This window comes from Hippopotamus amphibius, chromosome 1 (genome assembly GCF_030028045.1).
Source record: "Hippopotamus amphibius kiboko isolate mHipAmp2 chromosome 1, mHipAmp2.hap2, whole genome shotgun sequence".
Taxonomy (NCBI): domain Eukaryota; kingdom Metazoa; phylum Chordata; class Mammalia; order Artiodactyla; family Hippopotamidae; genus Hippopotamus; species Hippopotamus amphibius.
The window spans coordinates 112,393,860-112,413,367 of record NC_080186.1 but is presented as its reverse complement, the minus strand read 5'-3'; the positions used below and the strand labels follow the sequence as shown (position 1 = coordinate 112,413,367).

General features: G+C 39.9%; 1 protein-coding gene across 2 annotated transcripts in view; it reads left to right on the top strand.

Moving 5' to 3' along the window:
• Window positions 1–19,508, top strand: part of CHD1L (chromodomain helicase DNA binding protein 1 like) — a 53,029-nt gene that overhangs the window by 16,817 nt on the left and 16,704 nt on the right. For both annotated transcript variants that reach the window (XM_057721514.1, XM_057721522.1), the window contains exons 4-13: window positions 259–373; window positions 1,297–1,328; window positions 5,064–5,145; window positions 8,841–9,003; window positions 10,323–10,478; window positions 11,177–11,266; window positions 13,728–13,824; window positions 15,856–15,929; window positions 16,207–16,317; window positions 19,262–19,376. In XM_057721514.1, coding sequence (XP_057577497.1) covers window positions 259–373; window positions 1,297–1,328; window positions 5,064–5,145; window positions 8,841–9,003; window positions 10,323–10,478; window positions 11,177–11,266; window positions 13,728–13,824; window positions 15,856–15,929; window positions 16,207–16,317; window positions 19,262–19,376 — 1,035 coding nt within the window. The remainder of the gene's footprint in view (window positions 1–258; window positions 374–1,296; window positions 1,329–5,063; window positions 5,146–8,840; window positions 9,004–10,322; window positions 10,479–11,176; window positions 11,267–13,727; window positions 13,825–15,855; window positions 15,930–16,206; window positions 16,318–19,261; window positions 19,377–19,508) is intronic.

Genomic DNA, 19,508 nt, shown 5'->3' with positions numbered 1-19,508 from the left:
AAAATAGTTTTGTTTTTAGAGTTAACATATGGCCCTTTTAGATGTTTATCCTCCCCTTCTCCCTTTTCACGCGGGGACTTACCCTTAGGTTTACCCTTTACTCTAGGTAAGATTTAAGGGTCCCAGGACTTGTTCTGGCTGCAGGGCATCCTGGGGTCTGCACATCTGCAGTCCTTCCATGAAGTGTAATTTTCTAGACATGCACTCCTTTTCCATGGCTCTATGTTTGTGTTCCTCTACCTCTTTTCTTGGATTCAGATTTGCTCCAGGTCTTTCCTGTGTAACATATGCCGGGGGCAAGGAGGAGAGAGCTCACCTACAGCAAGACCTAAAGCAGGAGTCATGTTTTCATGCGCTGCTGACTACCTATGAGGTATCCGTTTGCTTTTCTACAGCCAGAACTCTTTTTTTTTTTTTAATTTTTATTGTATTTATTTATTGGCTGCATTGGGTCTTTGTTGCTGCATATGGGCTTTCTCTAGTTATGGTGAGTGGGGGCTACTCTTCATTCTGGTGTGTGGGCTCCTCATTGTGGTGCCGTCTTTTGTTGCGGAGCATGGGCTCTAGGCGCCTGGGCTTCAGTAGATGTGGCACACGGGCTTAGTTGCTCCTTGGCATGTGGACTCTTCCTGGAGCAGGGCTCAAACCCGTGTCCCCTGCATTGGCAGATGGATTCTTAACCACTGCGCCACCTAGGAAGTCCTGTAGCCAGAACTCTTAACCTGGGACCTTAGAAGTTGTAGAATCCACTGGGATTATATTTAATTTTTTTGAGGGCTCGTTATTTTGAGAAGAAGGCCTTTCATTAGATTCTCACATAAGGTCTGTGAGCAAAGGAAGCAAAAGACCATTGTGCTCCAAGTCAATTAGATATCTCTCCCTCTCTGTCCTGGTAGATCAAGGGGGAAAGCTTCCCAAGGAGGCAGTACTTGAGCTGCCTCTTGGCCGATGAGTAGAAGGAGGCAGGCAGGTAGGGGAAAGGATTTTGTGGGCTGAGGCATCATCTCTGTTACTGGAGGATGGGAAAGGAGGACACTTAGGTCCAGTCCCTGTTTAAGTCCTTGTTCTTCAAGCTAAGACTGTCTGGGCCACTGTAAGCAAGACCTTCCACTCATTCACACCTCCTTTTGTCTGTAAGGTGGTGCCACTTAGAAGTTATGCTCAGAGCTTTATTACGTAGTGAATGAATAGGACTTAGCTAAATCCTGTAGTCGAGGAGAGTTAATAAAAAACTAGCTTGTTAATATCAGAGTTGTATCAGTCAGCCTTTGTAATGTGTCTTCCTTAATTTTTCAGATTTGCTTGAAAGATGCATCATTTCTAAAGTCGTGAGTATGTTGCACTACTTCAGAAATTGTCTTGAATGTGTCATGAAGGTCATGTCTTACCTTCATATTTTAGCACTTTGTGTTTTTTCCTGGTGTGTCGTCCGTGAGTCTTACCTGGTGTGTGGCATGCAGGAGTCTTACAGTCTAACCTCCTGCTCTTTAGCTGTATGTCTGTGGGTTCATTACTTAACATCTGTGAATCTCAGCTTCTTCATCTGTAAAACGGGGATAATGAAATTTTTACCTTGGTTGTTTGCTGTGAGGATTGAGATAAGGTGTATGTGGTGGGTGGTTAACAGATACTAGATTCTTTACATCACAACTTGCATAGACACCTTTCAGGACTGTTGTGTGGAGATTTTACTACAACATAAGAGGTGAATTATTTGAGCTTTTTCCTGGAAGTATCCTAAAATAGCAATCAGTGCTATAAAATCAGCTTTTTAGAAAGGGATTTTTAAGTATATTTCTTTCCAGTTAATTGGCTTTCAGGTCTCACATCAGCTCATGAAGTACAGGAAACTTCGATGTAACTCTTAGTACTACCTGGTAATAGGGATGATGTGTTGCAGTATGTGGTCAAGACAACAGTTACTATATAAATTACACAAGAGCTGGATTTTTTTTTAAGCTCTTTATTGGAATATAATTGCTTTACACACTTCTACCGGTTTTCGAGCTACACCAAAGTGAATCAGCTGTATTTATACATATATTCTTATATCCCCTCTCTCCCGCGACTCCCCCCCACCCTCCTGTCTGGGCCCTCTAAGGCATCACCCATCATCGAGTTGATCTCCCTTTGTTATACAGCAACTTCGCACTAGCTATCTATTTTACAGTTGGTAGTATATATGTGTCTATGCTACTCTCTCACTTCGTCCCAGCTTCCCCTTCGCCCCCTGCCCCACCAGCCCCGTGTCCTCCAGTCCATTCTCTGCATCTGCATCCTTATTCTCGTCCTGTCACTGGGTTCATCAGTACCATTTTTTTTTTTTTTTGATTCTGTATATATGACTTAGCATACAGTATTTGTTTTTCTCTTACTTCACCAAGAGCTAGATTTTAAGTGAATAAGAAGATATGTTGACAGAGTTTCATTTTCCATAATGTGTATTTACGACATGGTTAGGTGGGGTTTGCATCTTTAATATTCAGAAACTTTTCAAAGTGCTTTATCAATATTTTAAATGTTATTTTCTCTCCAGGTTCTTCTGAGTTGGCTTTTTACTTTCATCTTATTTTGAAACACTGAAGGCTTAGTCATACATTTCATGACTTCCATCTGTTTTGTTTCACTTAAGTTTCACTTAAATAAGCATATTACCTTACTTGTTTTAGGAAAAGGATATGCTTTCCCTCTCACTTCTCTTTTTAGTATTAATATCCAACTTAATATTTATTGAAGCTCTCTCCTCTGGAAAGACACTGTTCTGGGAGTTACCAGCAGTACCAGGAAAGTAAACCAGAGAGTGACCCTAAGAGGACATAAACTCCAGCAGAGGGATAAGAAGTGTACAGATATCTATAACACAAGGCAATGTATGGGAAGTCTCAAAAGACAAGAAGATTGAGACACAGATGGTATTGGGTACTTTACATAAATGATCCTATTTAATCTTCAAGAAAACCCTAATAGGTGGGTATTCTCATTCGTTTTATAGATGAGAAAGGTAATAGATTAGGTGACCCATCCCAGGGCACGTGGCTAGTGAGTGGCAAAGCAGACATCCAAACCCACCACTCGGTGCTGTGGAGCTTCTTTATAAGAGAGCTTTTCAAAGTATCTAGGTGCACTGGAGTTTCACATTTTCAGCAGAAATACAATCTTTCTATATTAGATCATCTATCTTAAATCCATTCCAGGTGAATTTAAGAACCTAAGGGACATTTATAATGTGTACTCAGTATGAACCCTAAGAACACAGATGTATTCTTTTGATGTATTTGGCAAGGTTATAGCGTGTATTGCTGTACTGCACACTCTGAGAACAGCCAGGAAGTATAATGTAATCTCTGCCCTAAAGAGGCTCGTTATGGAGAGTTGAGACTGTGCATGTAACAATATGAAAAATAGGAAATTTTTTTGACAATAGACTTAACAAAATCTTTGGATCAAGAGGATTAGAAGTTACTTTGCCCACTTTGCATTCAGTGCTGAAATTCCCTCCACCTGTTCCTCTCCAGGGAACATCCCTTGGTGTGTCCTTTGATGAGTGATATGACCTCCTTCTTTCATTGAGCCCAGATCAACCTCCCTGAAGTCTGTTTCATTGAACACGCTTTTTATTGGATGCTTGCTTGTATAAAAGCCTGAATATCTAGTTCTTGATACCTTAACGGTACCATAATAATCTTAATAGATTAATACCTAATCTATTTTGAATGCTGATTCAAACAGGAGCCAGGCACTGTAGTGCAGCAACTTTCACACCTATCTCATGACCAGTGTCCAACATCAGCTGGACTTTTATTCTTCATAATCCTTCAGTGCAGCCCCTGCTTCTGCTACCCAGCAGGAATGACCCCAATTTCTGCACTGTCTCTTTGGACCCCAGTTCTCCCTCTACCTGCACCACTCGGAGTAGGTGAATGGTACTAGGTATCTTGTTTCTATACCCATTTTCTGGATTTCTCTGTGGCCTCAGAGGAAGAAGGCTTCTTCCTCGTAAGGCCATAAACATCTTTCTCTAATATTTGAGGGGTTTTTATTTCCATACCTACTATCTTTCCAATGTTCTACTTGTATATACATTTAGTTTTTTAAGTATAAAAATAATGTAATGGGATTTATAGAATGTTTACAGATGAAATAAAAAGTTAAAATCCTTATAACTTCCACATTACTATCTTTTGCATGGTTTTCACATTTGTGAAAAAGATATATCTTTTTTAGTTATATAGGCCTTTTAAATTATAATCATATTTATCATTTAAAATGCTGTATTTCGTCACTCATTGAGCCTATTATTTTCAGTTTTTTGCTGTTTTAAATAATGCAGCTTGGAACATATTCATACATATTTTTCCATATTTTGGAATTTTTTTGGGGGGAGAACAGCTTCCCAGGAGTATGTGAAGAGGATATGCTTTTATGATTACAACCTCTTGAGAATTTGTGGTCATAACTATTATGCTGCAGAAGTGCTCTGGCACAGCCACCCACATTAACAGAGCCAATGATGTATCTCACTGTCTGTAGCGTTTGATCCTGTTCACCACGTCCCCATTTTAAAATCATACTTTTTTAGCTACTGTGACACCACTGTCTCTTGGTTTTACTTCTAGGTCTGAATCTCAGTTGTGCCTCATAATAGCTTTAAGACCTTGACCAAGTCATATACCTTTCTGAGCTTTAGTCTCTGTGTTGGTAAAATGGGCACAATAATGTGTACTCACTTTATTTTTTGGGATTAAATAACATACCTAAAGCCCCAAGCTGAGTTTCTGGCATATAGTAGGTGGTCATAAGCATTTCCTTTTGCTTTCTGTCTCCGGTTTCTTCCTTTCTGTCTTCAGTGTATAGGTCTTTCCTGTAAATTTCCTTAATTTTACTACTTTATCCAGATTGTCTTGTGTACACGGGCAGCTCTCAGATAAGAAGGCAATTTGGGTGTGTTTCTAATAGAATGGACTTAATCCCCAGCAAGAGTCATAGTTTTGTAGTAAGACTTTTGATTGTGAGATACGTGTTTGGGTTACACAAAACTGAAAGCTTGGATTTTTTCCTCACAGCTTCCCTTGGAGTGTTCTTGTTGTGGATGAAGCTCACAGGTTGAAAAACCAAAGCTCCCTGCTGCATAAGACACTTTCAGAGGTAAACTCCCAGGATAGTCTTAGCTTTTATATAACTCCCTAATATTTATTTATTTATTTAGGCTGTGCTGGGTCTTAGTTGCGGCACTTGGGATCTTCGTCGCAGCATGAGGGATCATTTAGTTGTGGCATGCGAACTCTTAGTTGCTGCATTCATGTGGGATCTAGTTCCTCGACCAGGGATCGAACCCGGGCCTCCTGCATTGGGTGTGTAGAGTCTTACCCACTGGACCACCAGGGAAGTCCCTATATAACTTCCTTTTAAAAAATATTAGTTTAGTCCTGTATAGAGCCAATTAAGTTGAAACTTTCTTTCAGTGAGATTTCTGCAGGGTTCAGTGAACATTTATGGCCACAGAAGTAGTACTTAATATAGCCTAGCTTCTTCCTCTTGTCTTTTACACAGGAGATAATGTTTAGTAAAATATGGTTATCAAATGAGTAAGACTCTACCCCAGGAAAATACATTGTATTTTTGGAAATCTTTCAACTGTCTTTTTGATCTTCTCTAACGAGGCAATTTCTTTAAAAATAATCTTACTGTAATTTTTCTGTCTGCAATAACAAACATATCTGACATATTGTATCCCTCCCCCATTTGCCTGTTTAAAAATTTTGACAGTTCACAGAATTGTGAAATGACTGATTTCACACCACTGAATATTCCCTTCAATCTCACCTGTCTTTGTGATACATTTGGCTATGACACCCTTGATCTTGTTCCATTCTCTTAATCTCTGGCATCATTCTGGCAAAGTAGATGAGAAATGTCATCATAGCCCTAGAGTTGCCATCTTTTCTGAGGAGCCTGGGGAACAGCTTATGAGTATGAAGTGCCCTTCTCCTTGTTGACCTGGTAAAGGCTTGTTCATTCATGAGACCCCCATGTATGAACTGGGACCATGAATGTCTGGGACCATCATTGAATTTTGGTCCCTATCCTAAAATAGATCAATTAATCAATGTAGAGATAATTTCGAGGAAAGTCTTAGATTTGAATTCTATATTTACTGGCTAAAAGCTGCAGTTTTTAGTGTTAATGCAGATATGGCCACTGTCTGTTATTAGCCCAGTCTCAAAGCTTGCTGTCCCTTAGTGGGATCCCCCTGCTCTGTAGTGTCCTTTACCTGCTTTTTAGGGACTCTTAACAGTCTCTCTTTCCCAAGAGGTGGTCATATCCTGGCACCTAACCTTGTAAGAGACTGCTTCATAAACTACTGTGCCAGATTACTGATTTACAGTGGGAGAAGAGAAGCAGGTGTAGTAGAAGAACCCTGGGTTTGGAGTTGGGAAATTAGATTCTGTTGCTGGCTCCAGAGACTTTCCTTCTTATTCATAAGGAAACTAAGGCTCAGAGGGACGAAGTGGAATTCTCTGAAATTGAAATTGTTCTGCATCATCTAAATATTCTTTTTTAGGTGAGGTTTGAAATGCAGACAGAAAAAAGTACTCACTTTTTTTAAATTTTATTTTTTTCTTTTCCATTATGGCTTATCACAGGATATTGAATATAGTTCCCTGTTTTATACAGTAGAAACTTATTATTTATCCATTCTGTGTATAATAGTTTGCATCTGCTAATCCCAAACTCTCAATCCATCCCTCCCACATCCCGCTTCCCCTTGGCAAGTCTGTTCTCTGTATCTGAATACTCACTTTTATTGATAGGGCTGAGAGGCAGGGAGAAGGTACTGCCTTTTTTCTCCTTCCTAATATTGTTTTCAGTTTGTTTGTAAAAGTTGGAAGCAACCTAAATGTGAATATAAGGAATTGGTTATACAATTTATGCTATACTCATACAGTACACTTACAAAGTAAGGCTGTCATGAAAAATTATGCAAAAGAATATGTAATAATGCAGAAAATACTTGCAAAATATTTTATAAAAAAATGTTTACAGAATATTATACATAGACAGAGATTGTCTCTGGACTTTTTTTTTTCCTGACTATAAGTTTTGATGCCAAAATGGACACTGCTTTGAATAAAATGTTAACTCGTGTTAGTGTAAGTTGATTTTAGTAACTGACAACCTTGATTATCTTTGTTGACCTCATTACTTTGGTCACTTTAGTTCTTTGCTTGCTGAGCACGTATAGTAAAAATGTGATTTGATTATGAAACACTTATTGTTGGAATACTGTGAAAACATTGTCCTACAAGCAGAGCAGGCATGAGTGGGCATTGATCAGACAATTTAAAAAGAAACAATAAAAGGGAGAGGGTCTCCCACCCCCCCAAAAAAGATTTTGAAATCAGTTTTAATTGATTGTGTCATTTCGTTTATCACCTTTTCTTATTTCAAAAGCAGTATCTTTTTTTGTCTTTGGCTGTACTGTGTGGCTTGAGGGATCTTAGTTCCCTGACCAGGGATTGAACCTGCACCCTCAACAGTGAAAGTGTGGAGTCCTACCACTAGACTGCAGGGAATTCCCCAAAGCAGTGTCTTCTTTTGACCCCCTCCAAATCAAAATATAGAAACATAAGAAGAAAAGTAAAAGCCACCAAAAATTCTACTCCACTGCATATATTAACATTTGGTGTATATGCTGTCACATCCTTTGCAGTGCATATGTACACCCAAACATAAATATGCATATATATTGTTTAAAAAATAAAAATGTATTACTTTAAATATCAAAATGCAGTATATATGTGTATCTAACTCTATATATATACACACACAATGTATTTCAATGTTTAACATGTATACATAGGATATGGCTCTCTTTGTGCTGTGTTATTTAACTCCAGTGGTCTAAGTTCTTGTTTATGTTAGTTCAGAGGTTGTCCTTTGTTTGACCTAATATCTGTTGTTATTATTTTTCTTAACCTTTTACTTCATTAGTCTGTTATTCTTGGCATTCTCATCTTTTGCTCAAAATTTAAAGAGTTTCTTTCCATTTTGGGCTCTACATGGTCTAGAAATGCCCAGAAGTCTTGATGTCTTGCATTGGCTGCACCTGTAAAGTTTTACAAAAGGACAGTCTTTTAAAGTAAATCTTCTTGCTTCTTGCTTGTATTGGTGGGTCCTGCTGCTATTGCTTTGGGCTTTTCAAACTGCATGAATATATGCTGTGTGGTTGAATTCCCAAATGGATTGAATAACAGTAACCATTTTGAATACTCGTGGAGTACTGTAGTGTTCACAATGTGATTTTTACTTACCTTATAATGGTATCTCCTTCACAGGATTATTATCCCCCCCTTTCTTTTAAATTAATTAATTAATTGGCTGCATTGGGTCTTTGTTGCTGTGCGTGGGCTTTTCTAGTTGCGGTGAGTGGGGCTACTCTTCCTTGTGGTGCATGGGCTTCTCATTGTGGTGGCTTCTCTTGTTGCAGAGCACGGGCTTCAGTAGTTGTGGTGCATGGGCTTAGTTGCTCCACGGCATGTGGGATCTTCCTGGGCCAGGGCTCAAACTGGTATGCTCTGCATTGGCAGCATTGGCAGGCGGGTTCTTAACCACTGTGGCACCAGGGAAGTCTGTATTATCCCCTTCTTATAGTTGAAACTGAAGAGGTATTATTTCCTGCATCAAACAGCTATTATCCATTTTGAACCTGAGCCTTCTGATTTCATGTCCCTTTAGTCATTTCATTAAATCATGCCTTTCTTTGTAAAGGTTGTGATGGGTAACTCAGTCTTGCTTTCCAGTGTTACAGGTTTTTCACTTTATTTATTTATACATTTGAGTTTTCAGTCGTCTTCAGTCTCCTGTTGACCGGAACTCCCATCCAGAACAGCCTTCGAGAGCTCTACTCTCTCCTCAGTTTTGTGGAGCCTGGTCTCTTTTCCAAGGAACAGGTGGAAGATTTTGTTCAGCGTTACCAGGATATTGAGAAAGAGTCTGAGTCAGGCAAGTTCCCTTCTTACAAATCATGCGCAAGAGGTCTGGGCCCAGAGATTTCCCTAGTGTGTAAGGGTTATGGATAGAAAAGAAAGAGAATCGATAACCAGAGGATACCTTCCGGGGAGACAAAGAGCCGCACAAAGATAAGGTGATGTCAGAGCACTCCCGTTCCCAGTGCCTGCTGTTCATGACACTCTTATTCGTTGTTACATGATTCTACAGTAGTGCTTATTTGGGTCATTTTCGGAAGAAATAATATCTGCTGATTTGCAGACTTTTTTTTCCAACATGTAATTTCTATGAGGACTTTAACTTCCTGTGCTACTTCCTGAGGCGGAAAAGTATGTGGGTGCTATAGTCTGAAACTGTCATTCAGTGTTCCATAGCACTGGTGTGTCTTTTAACACTGCAACAAAACCAGAAGTTTGCGATGGATGGTAGTGGAAGTGAAGGAGGAAGCCTTCCTCATTTGTACAGTTGTACATAGTCTTTGTACATAGTCTTCCTCTCGCACCTTTGCCCCCCTGCCTCATAGAATTGTCTGTCTATCTCTGTGATATTATCCCGAGATGATTATTCAGAACAAATGTTAGGCATGCCAACTAGTGGGTATGTATATACTAGGTGAGTGTGAGTTGGAAAGGCTTCTCACAGCAGAGATCCCCACACCAGAGTGAAATTTACCTAGGGAACCTGCTCTGATTGTTCCTACGTTTAGGGTTGCTAGATAAAATATACAACACCCAGTCAAATATTACACAGGACATACTGATATTAAAAAAGATGATTTGTTTATCAAATTTAACTGGGCACTTGTATTTTTATTTGCTGTATTTATCTGGCAATCCTACATGCAGTGTAATTCCAATTTAGGCTAGTTTTCGAAGTTCACGACAGCTAGGGAAGGAACAAGGGCATTGATGTCAAAGAACTAAGTTTGAGTGCTAGCGACATTAGCAGCCAGCTGTGTGACTTTGGATAAAGGGTTTAATTCCTCTGAGCTTCACTTAACTTAGTTATACAAATAGGGACAATATTACCAACTTGCCCTACATTTCTGAGCTGTCATGCTGATCGAATGCAGAAGTATCCTGGAAACAGAATAGCTCTGTGAAAATGAGATTAGTAAGAATCAGGAGGAGTTGGAAGGAAGAACCCAATGAAGGAAGAAATACTATGAAAAATTACCATACTGGCGTGGAGCGCAGAATTGGCATGAAAATGAGAAACAAAAATAAACTGTTGTACGTTCTCTAGTAGTTCATTTCCTTGGTCTTGCTTTTGTCCCACACCACTTGTGTGTGTGTATGTTTTTCCTCCTACAGCAAGTGAACTATACAAGCTCTTGCAGCCATTTCTGCTGAGGCGAGTGAAAGCTGAGGTAGCCACAGAGCTTCCCAAGAAGACGGAAGTAGTGATATACCACGGCATGTCAGCACTGCAGAAAAAATACTACAAGGCTATTTTGATGAAAGACCTAGGTAATTGGAGGGTACTTGTCCATTAGAAACTACATGAGGATGTGGTTTCATGCAAGGAAATATTTTATAATCACACTCACTTTGTATAGCAAGAACATGGGATGAAATTTTGTATTCTGAATAATATTCAGGTCAGCTGCAGTGAAACTGGCAGAGTATCTTTAATACAACTCAGACTTTACTGATAGTTGCATTTGTGAAATTTCCTCCTCCTCCCCACTCCTTGTTTTCCTTATTGCCGTTAGTTAAGCAGACACTTCTAGGTGTCCCAGTCATACCTTTCATTTTCCTGCCCTGTCATATATTTAACACATTGTGAAACGTTTTTGTTAAATCATACTATCTGGGAGGAGTTGGGACTGGGAAGGGAGAGAAAGGAGTAGACTGATCTCTCACTTTGCATTTTTTTGTTCCTTGGCTCCATAAGAGCAGTTAAAGAAGGAAATTTACAATTCTGCAAAGGAGTAACAAAGTACTCCTGAGTTTGTGTTATAGTTCTGCTTCCTTCTTAAAACAAGGTGATGGTTGAGAAAACTTCCTATCGATGTGCTATTAAATCTTAATGCAATTCAGTGAAATTTGGGAGCTTAATATAGATTTGAAAGATATATTATTGAAGTGAGTGAGGTTACATATGGAAACTTAGAGTTTTTTCTGTTGTTGTTCAGTTGTCCATCTCTCTCTTTTTTAAATTTCAGATGCGTTTGAAAATGAGATGGCGAAGGTTAAACTTCAGAATGTATTGTCCCAGCTTCGAAAGTGTGTGGATCACCCATATTTGTTTGATGGTGAGGCAATGCCCTTTTTTCTCACATTTCTTTTTGTGATCACTTCTGTGGCCAACCTCATAGAAAAATTCTTCAAAAGATTTGCCTATGTTTACCGTCTATTTTTCCCCATTTTCCCTTGTTAATGTTACCTAATGTATTGTTCATATTCAGATTTCTTCAGTTGTCTCCTAAACATCCCTTGGGACTTTGTTTTTTTTTTTTTTTTTCTTTTCTTTTTTAAAAGTAATTTTATGTTTATTTTAATTTTTTTTTTTTTTTTTTTTGGCACATGGGCTTAGTTGCTCCGCAGCATGTGGGATCTTCCTGGAGCTAGGATCAAACCTGTGACCTCTGCATTGGCAGGCGGACTCTTAACCACTGCGCCACCTAGGAAGCCCTATGTTTATTTTAGATACAAAGGGAAATCGCAGGAGAATTTTAATCAAGGGAGTGACATCTGATTTACATTTTTTTATTGTTTTGAGCTATGGACACTTAAAAAAGAAACAGCGGTAAAAATGAAACAAATAATCCAACCCCCAAAACAGCAGGTGCAGAAAGGATAACATATCAACCCCCCCATCCCCTCCCACCATGAAGACCTCCTCCCTGTGCTGGAAAGGGAGTGACATGGTTATCCTCAAGGGCAGAAATTGGAGAGTGAGAGAATTCGGTACAAATAGACCTTGTTAAACATAGTTCTCATTCTCCTTACCCTCCCCACATAGTGTAGTTCTTTTTCCACAGTTGCCTCTCTTTGCTCAACACAAAAGAAAAGCATTTAAACTTTGCCACTTTTCCTTAGGAGAGCTCCCTGTGTCCCATATTATGGGAAATAATGTGTATGCTTCTCTCCTGCAAATCTGCCTCATGTCCGTCTTTTTTCTTTTTAAATTCAAGATCCAGTCATAGATCCTGCATTGCATTTGTCATGTCTCTTTATTCTCCTATAATCTAGAAATGTTACTCAGCCTTTTTTTTTTTTTTTTTTTTGGTCTTTCATGAAATTGATAGTTTTGAAAACTCAAGGCTGGTTGTTTTATGGGGTGTCTCATAATCTGAACTTATCTGATTATTTCTTCATGATTAGATGTCCCTTGGTCTTGAACCCACTCATTGAGCCTTTTATTGGTACCATTCCTAGTTCATTAGTGGTCTGTGTGTGGCTCAATCAGCGATTGTTAGTTCCCATTTTATTATATTTATTTATTTTAAATATTTATTTATTTATTTTTGGCTGTGTTGGGTCTTCATTGCTGCACGCAGGCTTCATTGCTTTCTCTAGTTGTGGAGAATGGGGACTACTCTTCATTGCGGCACGCAAGCTTCTCATTGTGGTGGCTTCTCATTGCAGAGCATGGGCTCTAGGCATGCAGGCTTCAGTAGTTGGGGCACATGGGCTTCAGTAGTTGGGGCACGTGGGCTTCAGTAATTGCGGCACACGGGCTCAGTAGTTGTGGTGCACAGGCTTAGTTGCTCCGTGGCATGTGAGATCTCCCCTGACCAGGGATCAAGCCCATGTCCCCTGCATTGGCAGGTGGATTTTTAACCGCTGTGCCGCCAGGGAAGTCCTCCCATTTTAATTCACCTCTCAAAACCTTTGACACAGTTGGTCACTTCTTGAGACACTTTTTTCCTTTGGCTTCTGGGACAGTACTTGCTCTTGCTTTTCCACCTGCCTTATATCTGTTCCTTCTTAGCCTCCTTTGCGGCTTCCCTTTCATCTTATGGATCTTTGTAAATTTCCCTGTAAGTGCTACTTTAGCTGCATTCTACACATTTTGATATGTAGTGTTTTCATTTTCATTCAAATTGGTTTTTGTTTTTTTTCAATTCACTCTGATTGGTAGCCTCTGGGACAATTCCAGGCCTTTTGTGGCTGTGAGGGCTCTGGTATTGATACAATCAATGTGGAGGTTTTGCTTCAGTCATTTTAAGGAAGTCCTTGCCAAGTAGCAGTATGAATTGTTTTAAAATGTCACCGAATCTTAATTAGGTGCATATTAGAGCCTTTTTTTTTTTTTTTTTTTTTTTTTTTAAGAAGGGGGGCATTGGGAACAAGTAGATTTTGAAAGAAGCGCTCCAGGTTATTCTGTTACCCCACTTTGAGAATGACTCATTTATACAGCTAAGCCTATTTTTTGATTTGTTTGCTAGAGTGAGAGCCTGAAGATTTCAGTTTTGGGTCTCTTTGGTCTTTAGCATCTCCCCGTGCCTCAGTTTCCTAAAGTGGGTTTTTTCCTTGGGTAAACATTTCTTAGGCGTATTGGGTGTGCCAGGCTGTGTGACTGATGTTAGGGATCACTGAGATCATCATGCAAACAAATGATTATGAAATGCCTTAAAGAGATATGAGACTTGGGTCCTTTATCAGTTAGAAGGAGCTTGACTTCTCTGTAGCCTTGGCCATCAGCTTCTCTGTTCAGAGTCTGCCTTGACTGGGGACACATTTACTGGGAGTGGGTTCTTTCTTTTCCAGGTGTGGAACCAGAGCCTTTTGAAATTGGAGACCACCTGATTGAGGCCAGTGGGAAACTTCACCTGTTGGATAAGCTGCTAGCATTCCTGTATTCCAAGTAGGTGGTAGGTTCATATTTTCTGCTCCAAGCTGGTGACTCTTAAAACCAGAATGATGAGCAACTCACTGATTCTTGAGGCTAATCCCAGTTCTTCTTTTTTCAAGACCCTGATTCAGGTTCCATCTTCTCTGCAGCTATACCTCCTACCCCATTCCATTCCTCACTCTATCCCCTCCATAATCATCCTTTCCTTTCCTGAATTCCTGCAGCACTTAGGACCCTAATCCGGTGCTTGGCAGTACACTGCCTTAATCTGTTGTCTGGTTAATTGCTGTATATTAACCATATCACTCCAGCTATATTGTTTAGTTCCACAAGGACAGAAATAACATCAAGCATTTTCTTTTTTAATTGCCTGCAGGTACCTTGCATTGAATTGGCACATAATAAGTGCTTAGTAAATATTCACTTTTGTTAACTTGTGGGACTTGGTTTGAACTCAAGGAGAACTTGGGGACGCTTTTCCTGAGACATGAATTGGGCATCAGAAGATCGAGTCACTTCTGGAGCCTCTAAAAGGTTTAGCTAAGTGTTGAGTGGCCTGGTGTCCAGCCTGTATCTGATCCTCCTGATCCCTAGAAAAATTCTTAGTTTCCCAATCCTAGATTTCAAAGTTGTCCCTTAGGGACAACTGACCCAAGAAGGCCTGAACCAACCTAAAACCTCAGATTTGGCAAAACTGTCCAATATTAGGAATGTGCAAATCAAATAATTGCATGTCTTACTATATTTTATTGGCCATGATATATCTCCTCTAAGTGTCTTAGTTTTGGAGAAGGACCCATAAACACCTTCTTTCCAACCTTTTCATTTCGCAGGTGATGAAACAGGCCCAGAGAGGTTGTGTGGCTTGTCTAAGGCCACCACAGCCAGCAAATGACAGCGATGGGATTAGAACTGAGGTCCTCAATTTTAAGATCAATGCCTTTTCTACCAATTTGGGGATAGAGTCTTGAAGGAGTTTTTCATAATTGTTTGTCTACACCCATTGCAAAATCAGATTAAATTAGTTTTCCTAATGAGAATGTTGTTTTGATAGTGCTGTACTTCTTTTTTTTTTTTTTTTTTTTTTTGGCCCATACTCTGGGGCATGTGGGATCTTCCTGGAGCAGGGATACGAACCCATGTCCTTTGCATTGGCAAGCAAATTCTTAACCACTGTACCACCTAGGAAGCCCAGTGCTGTACTTTTTTGTTTACGCAAACTGAAAATAATGGCTGATAGCATAAGGCTCTAGGCTTGACTTTGTTTTTTGTTTGTTTTAGCTGCACCTCACAGCCTGTGGGATCTTAGTTTCCCAACCAGGGATTGAACCTGGGCCCTCGGTAGTGAAAGCATGGATTCCTAACTACTGGACTACCAGGGAGTTCCCTTGGATTTGTTCTTGACTTAATCCATTTTACCTCCTCTTTTCCTCTCTCCTCTCCCTGCATAAGTTTTCTCATGTATTATATGGGATGTGAGACACCACCTGCTCCTTGCTTCTCTAAAGTGATGCTTCTCAAAATTTTCAACCAGTAATGCTATACTTCAAAAGGATAGAGACTTTCACCCCCAACTAGGGAATAGCTGTAGATTGCCAACCGCAAGCTCTTTAGGGTCATCAGTTTTTGTTCTGTATTTTTGTATGTTTGAATTTTGTATTTTTTTCCTTCACATATCTTTTTTATTTCACTGTTAAAACAAAAATATGTGTTTCTTTCCATTTAGTAATTGACATCCTAGAAAGAGGCACCTTGGTTATCCAGAGTTTCCTACACCCTCTGGTGCATTGACGCACGCTCCTGGGAATATCCCCACTCTAATTTGAGAACTGCTGTAAGGATACGGCTGCGTGTGCTGTTATACCCTTATATAAAAGCATTTCACATTACTGAAGAAGTCTTTGTAAATGATTATGATCTTTATATTTCTGCTTCAGTATTTCATTTCTTAATAAACTTGCATTCTTTGGTAAGTTTCACCTGAGGGAAACCCACCATAAATACTGTCAGAGTTGGCAGTTTTTCTTTTTTTTTTCTTGCCAGAGGCCATCGAGTTTTACTTTTCTCCCAAATGACCCAGATGTTGGATATTCTCCAAGACTACATGGATTATAGAGGTAACATCCCTTGACCACTACATTGCCCAAGACTTTTGGCTTAACAGTGTAGATAGGCCCATGAAGAGTTACCTGGGGTGTGGGGCTGTTAGAGGAAAGGAGTGTAAGAACATTATTCCAAGCCAAAGGAAGACTGCTTACAGTGGTGGGGGGAGGGGGCAGTGTGCCTGTATATGAGAAGGGACAAATTAGCATTTAGTTTTGAGCTGACCGTATTTTATTCCACAGAGAATACTTGAAAATGGTTAATATTTCTGTTTTCTCCCTCTGTGTGAAGGTTACAGCTACGAGCGTGTGGATGGTTCTGTGAGAGGAGAAGAGAGACACCTGGCCATTAAGAACTTTGGACAGCAGCCCATCTTTATTTTTCTCCTGAGTACCAGGGCAGGTAGGCCACATAGACATTGACAAAAGCAGACAAATAAGGGGTGACATAGTGCATTTACATCTGAACCATTACTATATTTTTCCATAATTCTCTGAAAGGTGAGGTTATTACTGAGGAATGTAAAAAAAGGGAATAGAGGTAGGTGACATAAGTTTATCAAAGTGCTGACTTCTAGTGCAGTGCTCTTTTCTATCTAACCGATCTAAGCTTTCATCTTGTCAAAGAAGTAAGGCTAAAACCTGGGGTTGTTGGAAAACAATTCTGATCTGCTCTGACCATTAACCTGGGATCGTCCTTAAAGATTTCAATGATTTTCTGCAAAGTTTTAGTCACGTTCAGTAGAGACAGCTCTCCTTCCCAGCCATGAAATGAGATAGCAACCTGTCCACTAGTTGTCCTTCCCACAAGTAGCTCTGGAATAGTGTTGTAAAAGCTTAATGAAAATCTAGTTTAAAAAATGTGATTATAATGAAATTGCCAGCTTTTCAGAATTATTTATAATGTTGTCTATATATGACTTAAGGTATAAATATTATATATGACATTTATAGTGTTTCACCAGTTACAGAATGTTTTCATTTTCTTAAATAATATGACCTCAGCTCTTGGAGAGGAAATTATTCCCATGTCATGGAACAAGCAGACCTTAAGTTAGTTTTAAACTCATAGAATCTTGTTTCACTATTTTATTTTTTGTAGACCTAAATCTTGATGGAACAGATGTAGGACCTCTGAAGGGATATGTGTCCTCTGTTACGCAGAGAGATCAGTATCTTTATGAAAAGAGAGTTCAGTCTTATTTAGTAGGCAGTTATTAAGTGCCTCATACTATAAGGTATAAAAAAGAAGTATTAGATATAATCCTTGACCATAAGGAGATTGTTTCACCTGTGTATGTCTCATCTCTGTATTACAACGATGTAGTCAGATTCACTCGGCCCCACTCGCTTCCAGGATCAGGGACTGCACCCTGCACCTCAGTCATCAGTTAGGGGTAGACTTAGGAGAGACGGAAAGGATCAGGGCAGACATCATCAGCGCTGGGAAAACAGCCCTATTTATGCTTTACTGATTTCATCATCTTCGTATTCAGAGAGTAGCATTGTTTGAAACGTCTAAAATTAGGAAGAAAGAGATCTCTGCTTTTCACCTCATCTCCTTGGGGTACTCAGAATTAGTTGAAACATAGTGATCTTTTAGAAGCCAAAGCAGTCCCAGACATGAGCCTTTTCCAAACTCTGAGTGTCCTGCTTGTTCACGTTTTAGCTGTAGAATTGCATCATTATCATTTATTCAGCAGTTTCCCTCCAACTTTCACATATTTCTGATTGAGTCATATTGCCACCAGATGGCAGTGATAGCTCATGAATACGTCCCAAACAAGTCTGGCTACAGTTTATTTATAAAATATCACCCCTTAATGAAGAAGAGCTGAACTTAGACAAATTAACCCAAGAAGAAGAAGAAAATTTTTATGGAGCACACTTTCATGAAAGAAGTACCTGGAAGGTATTATGGAATGGTGGGTAAAAAGCATAGGCTCTGGAGCCAGACCACGTGGGAGTAAACCTGGCTCTTTCTAGCTGTGCAACTTCCGATAAATCCCTTAACCTCTCTGTGCTTCCATTTCAACATCTATAAAATTATCATAATAACAATAAGTGCTCATAGGTTTGTTGTGAGAATTAAAGGAGTTAATATATGTAAAGTGCTTATTAGAAGAGTGCCTGGCAAGGAGTAAAGCACAGCACCAGGGTAGCTATCATTGTTATTAGGTATAATTTAGCATCTCTCAGTAATCAGTCTTTATTATCTCTTCATTCCAACTTTAATTTTATATGAAGGCTTTAATTAGAATGCTCTTGCCTGGCTTGTCTTGAGATCCAGCTTAGAGGCAGTAGCCCATCTCAAAAGTTAGTCCTTAATTCTGGCTCTTGGAACAAGCTATTTCACGCTTGCTTGTTTCATCAACGAGCTGTAACGACCCTGGCAATAGGGAGTCCGTTTTGTACTTGTTTCTGTATTAATCAGAGAGAAGGCTGTAATTTGCCATCATGGTTCTCTTAATTCCTATAGTCCAAGGAGCCTTCTCAGCCCGTTTCCTACAGTCCTGAAGAAAGATGAGAAAGTTGTCCGAGGGAGTGTCCTTGTCCTTTGGTTGGTTTTGTTACCTTCTCTTTGATTAATATGGAAACAAGTACAGAAGAGACTTACTAAAGTTTTCTCTAGTCAGAGGGAGGTAGCATCCCCTCGCCACTTGGAAGTGTGATAAATGGCATCCCCTCATCTCATTAACTTGTATCAGGGGTCTTGCTGCCCAGTTGTAACTTGCAGTGGATGTTAAGAGCTTTTCTCTTAACAGTGCCCACAGCAGACCTCACTCATATTTAAAATTGCTTCTGAAAGAGCATGTGGTCTTTCCCAGAGACTATTCTAAACAAAATTCAACGAAGATTTTTTTTTTTTTTTTTAAGAGCACAGGGTCAGTGGTTGTGGCCCACGGGCCTAGTTGCTCCGCAGCATGTGGGATCTTCCTGGAGCAGGGATCGAACCCGTGTTCCCTGCATTGGCGGGCGGATTCTCAACCACTGTGCCACCTAGGAAGCCCTCAGTGAAGATTTTTAAACAGAAGAGTTAAAATGGCTTCAGGGCACTTACTTAAGTACCCACTTTTGCTACTTAACCCCGCTCCTCTCATTCCCCTGCTCCTCTCATTCTGTTACTTTCAGTAGTTAAACTTTCCCAAGTCAGGCAATATGAGCCCAGGTAGCATTTTTAATCACTACAAGGCTGTCTGGAGTTGGGGGTGGGGGTGTCAGTTTGAAGGATGAAGTCAGTTGTTTTGGCTGCTCTCAGTTTATCTGACCACTGTAGCCTTGTGTCTTTATTTTCTGGTCCCTAGCCTGTGTGCTGCTGATGACATTCTTCTTCGCATTGTTTTCAGGTGGAGTTGGCATGAACTTAACGGCGGCAGATACCGTTATTTTTGTTGACAGTGATTTCAATCCTCAGAATGACTTGCAAGCAGCTGCCAGGGCTCACCGAATTGGCCAGAACAAGTGAGAGATTTGAGCATAGCACTGCTCCACTTCCTTGGCTCCTTAGCAGTTCTGGGTTGGGGAGGAAGAGGAAGAATGTGGGCCGGTGACAGTCCTAGACTGGAGGGTGAGAGACTGCTAGGTTTTAGCTCA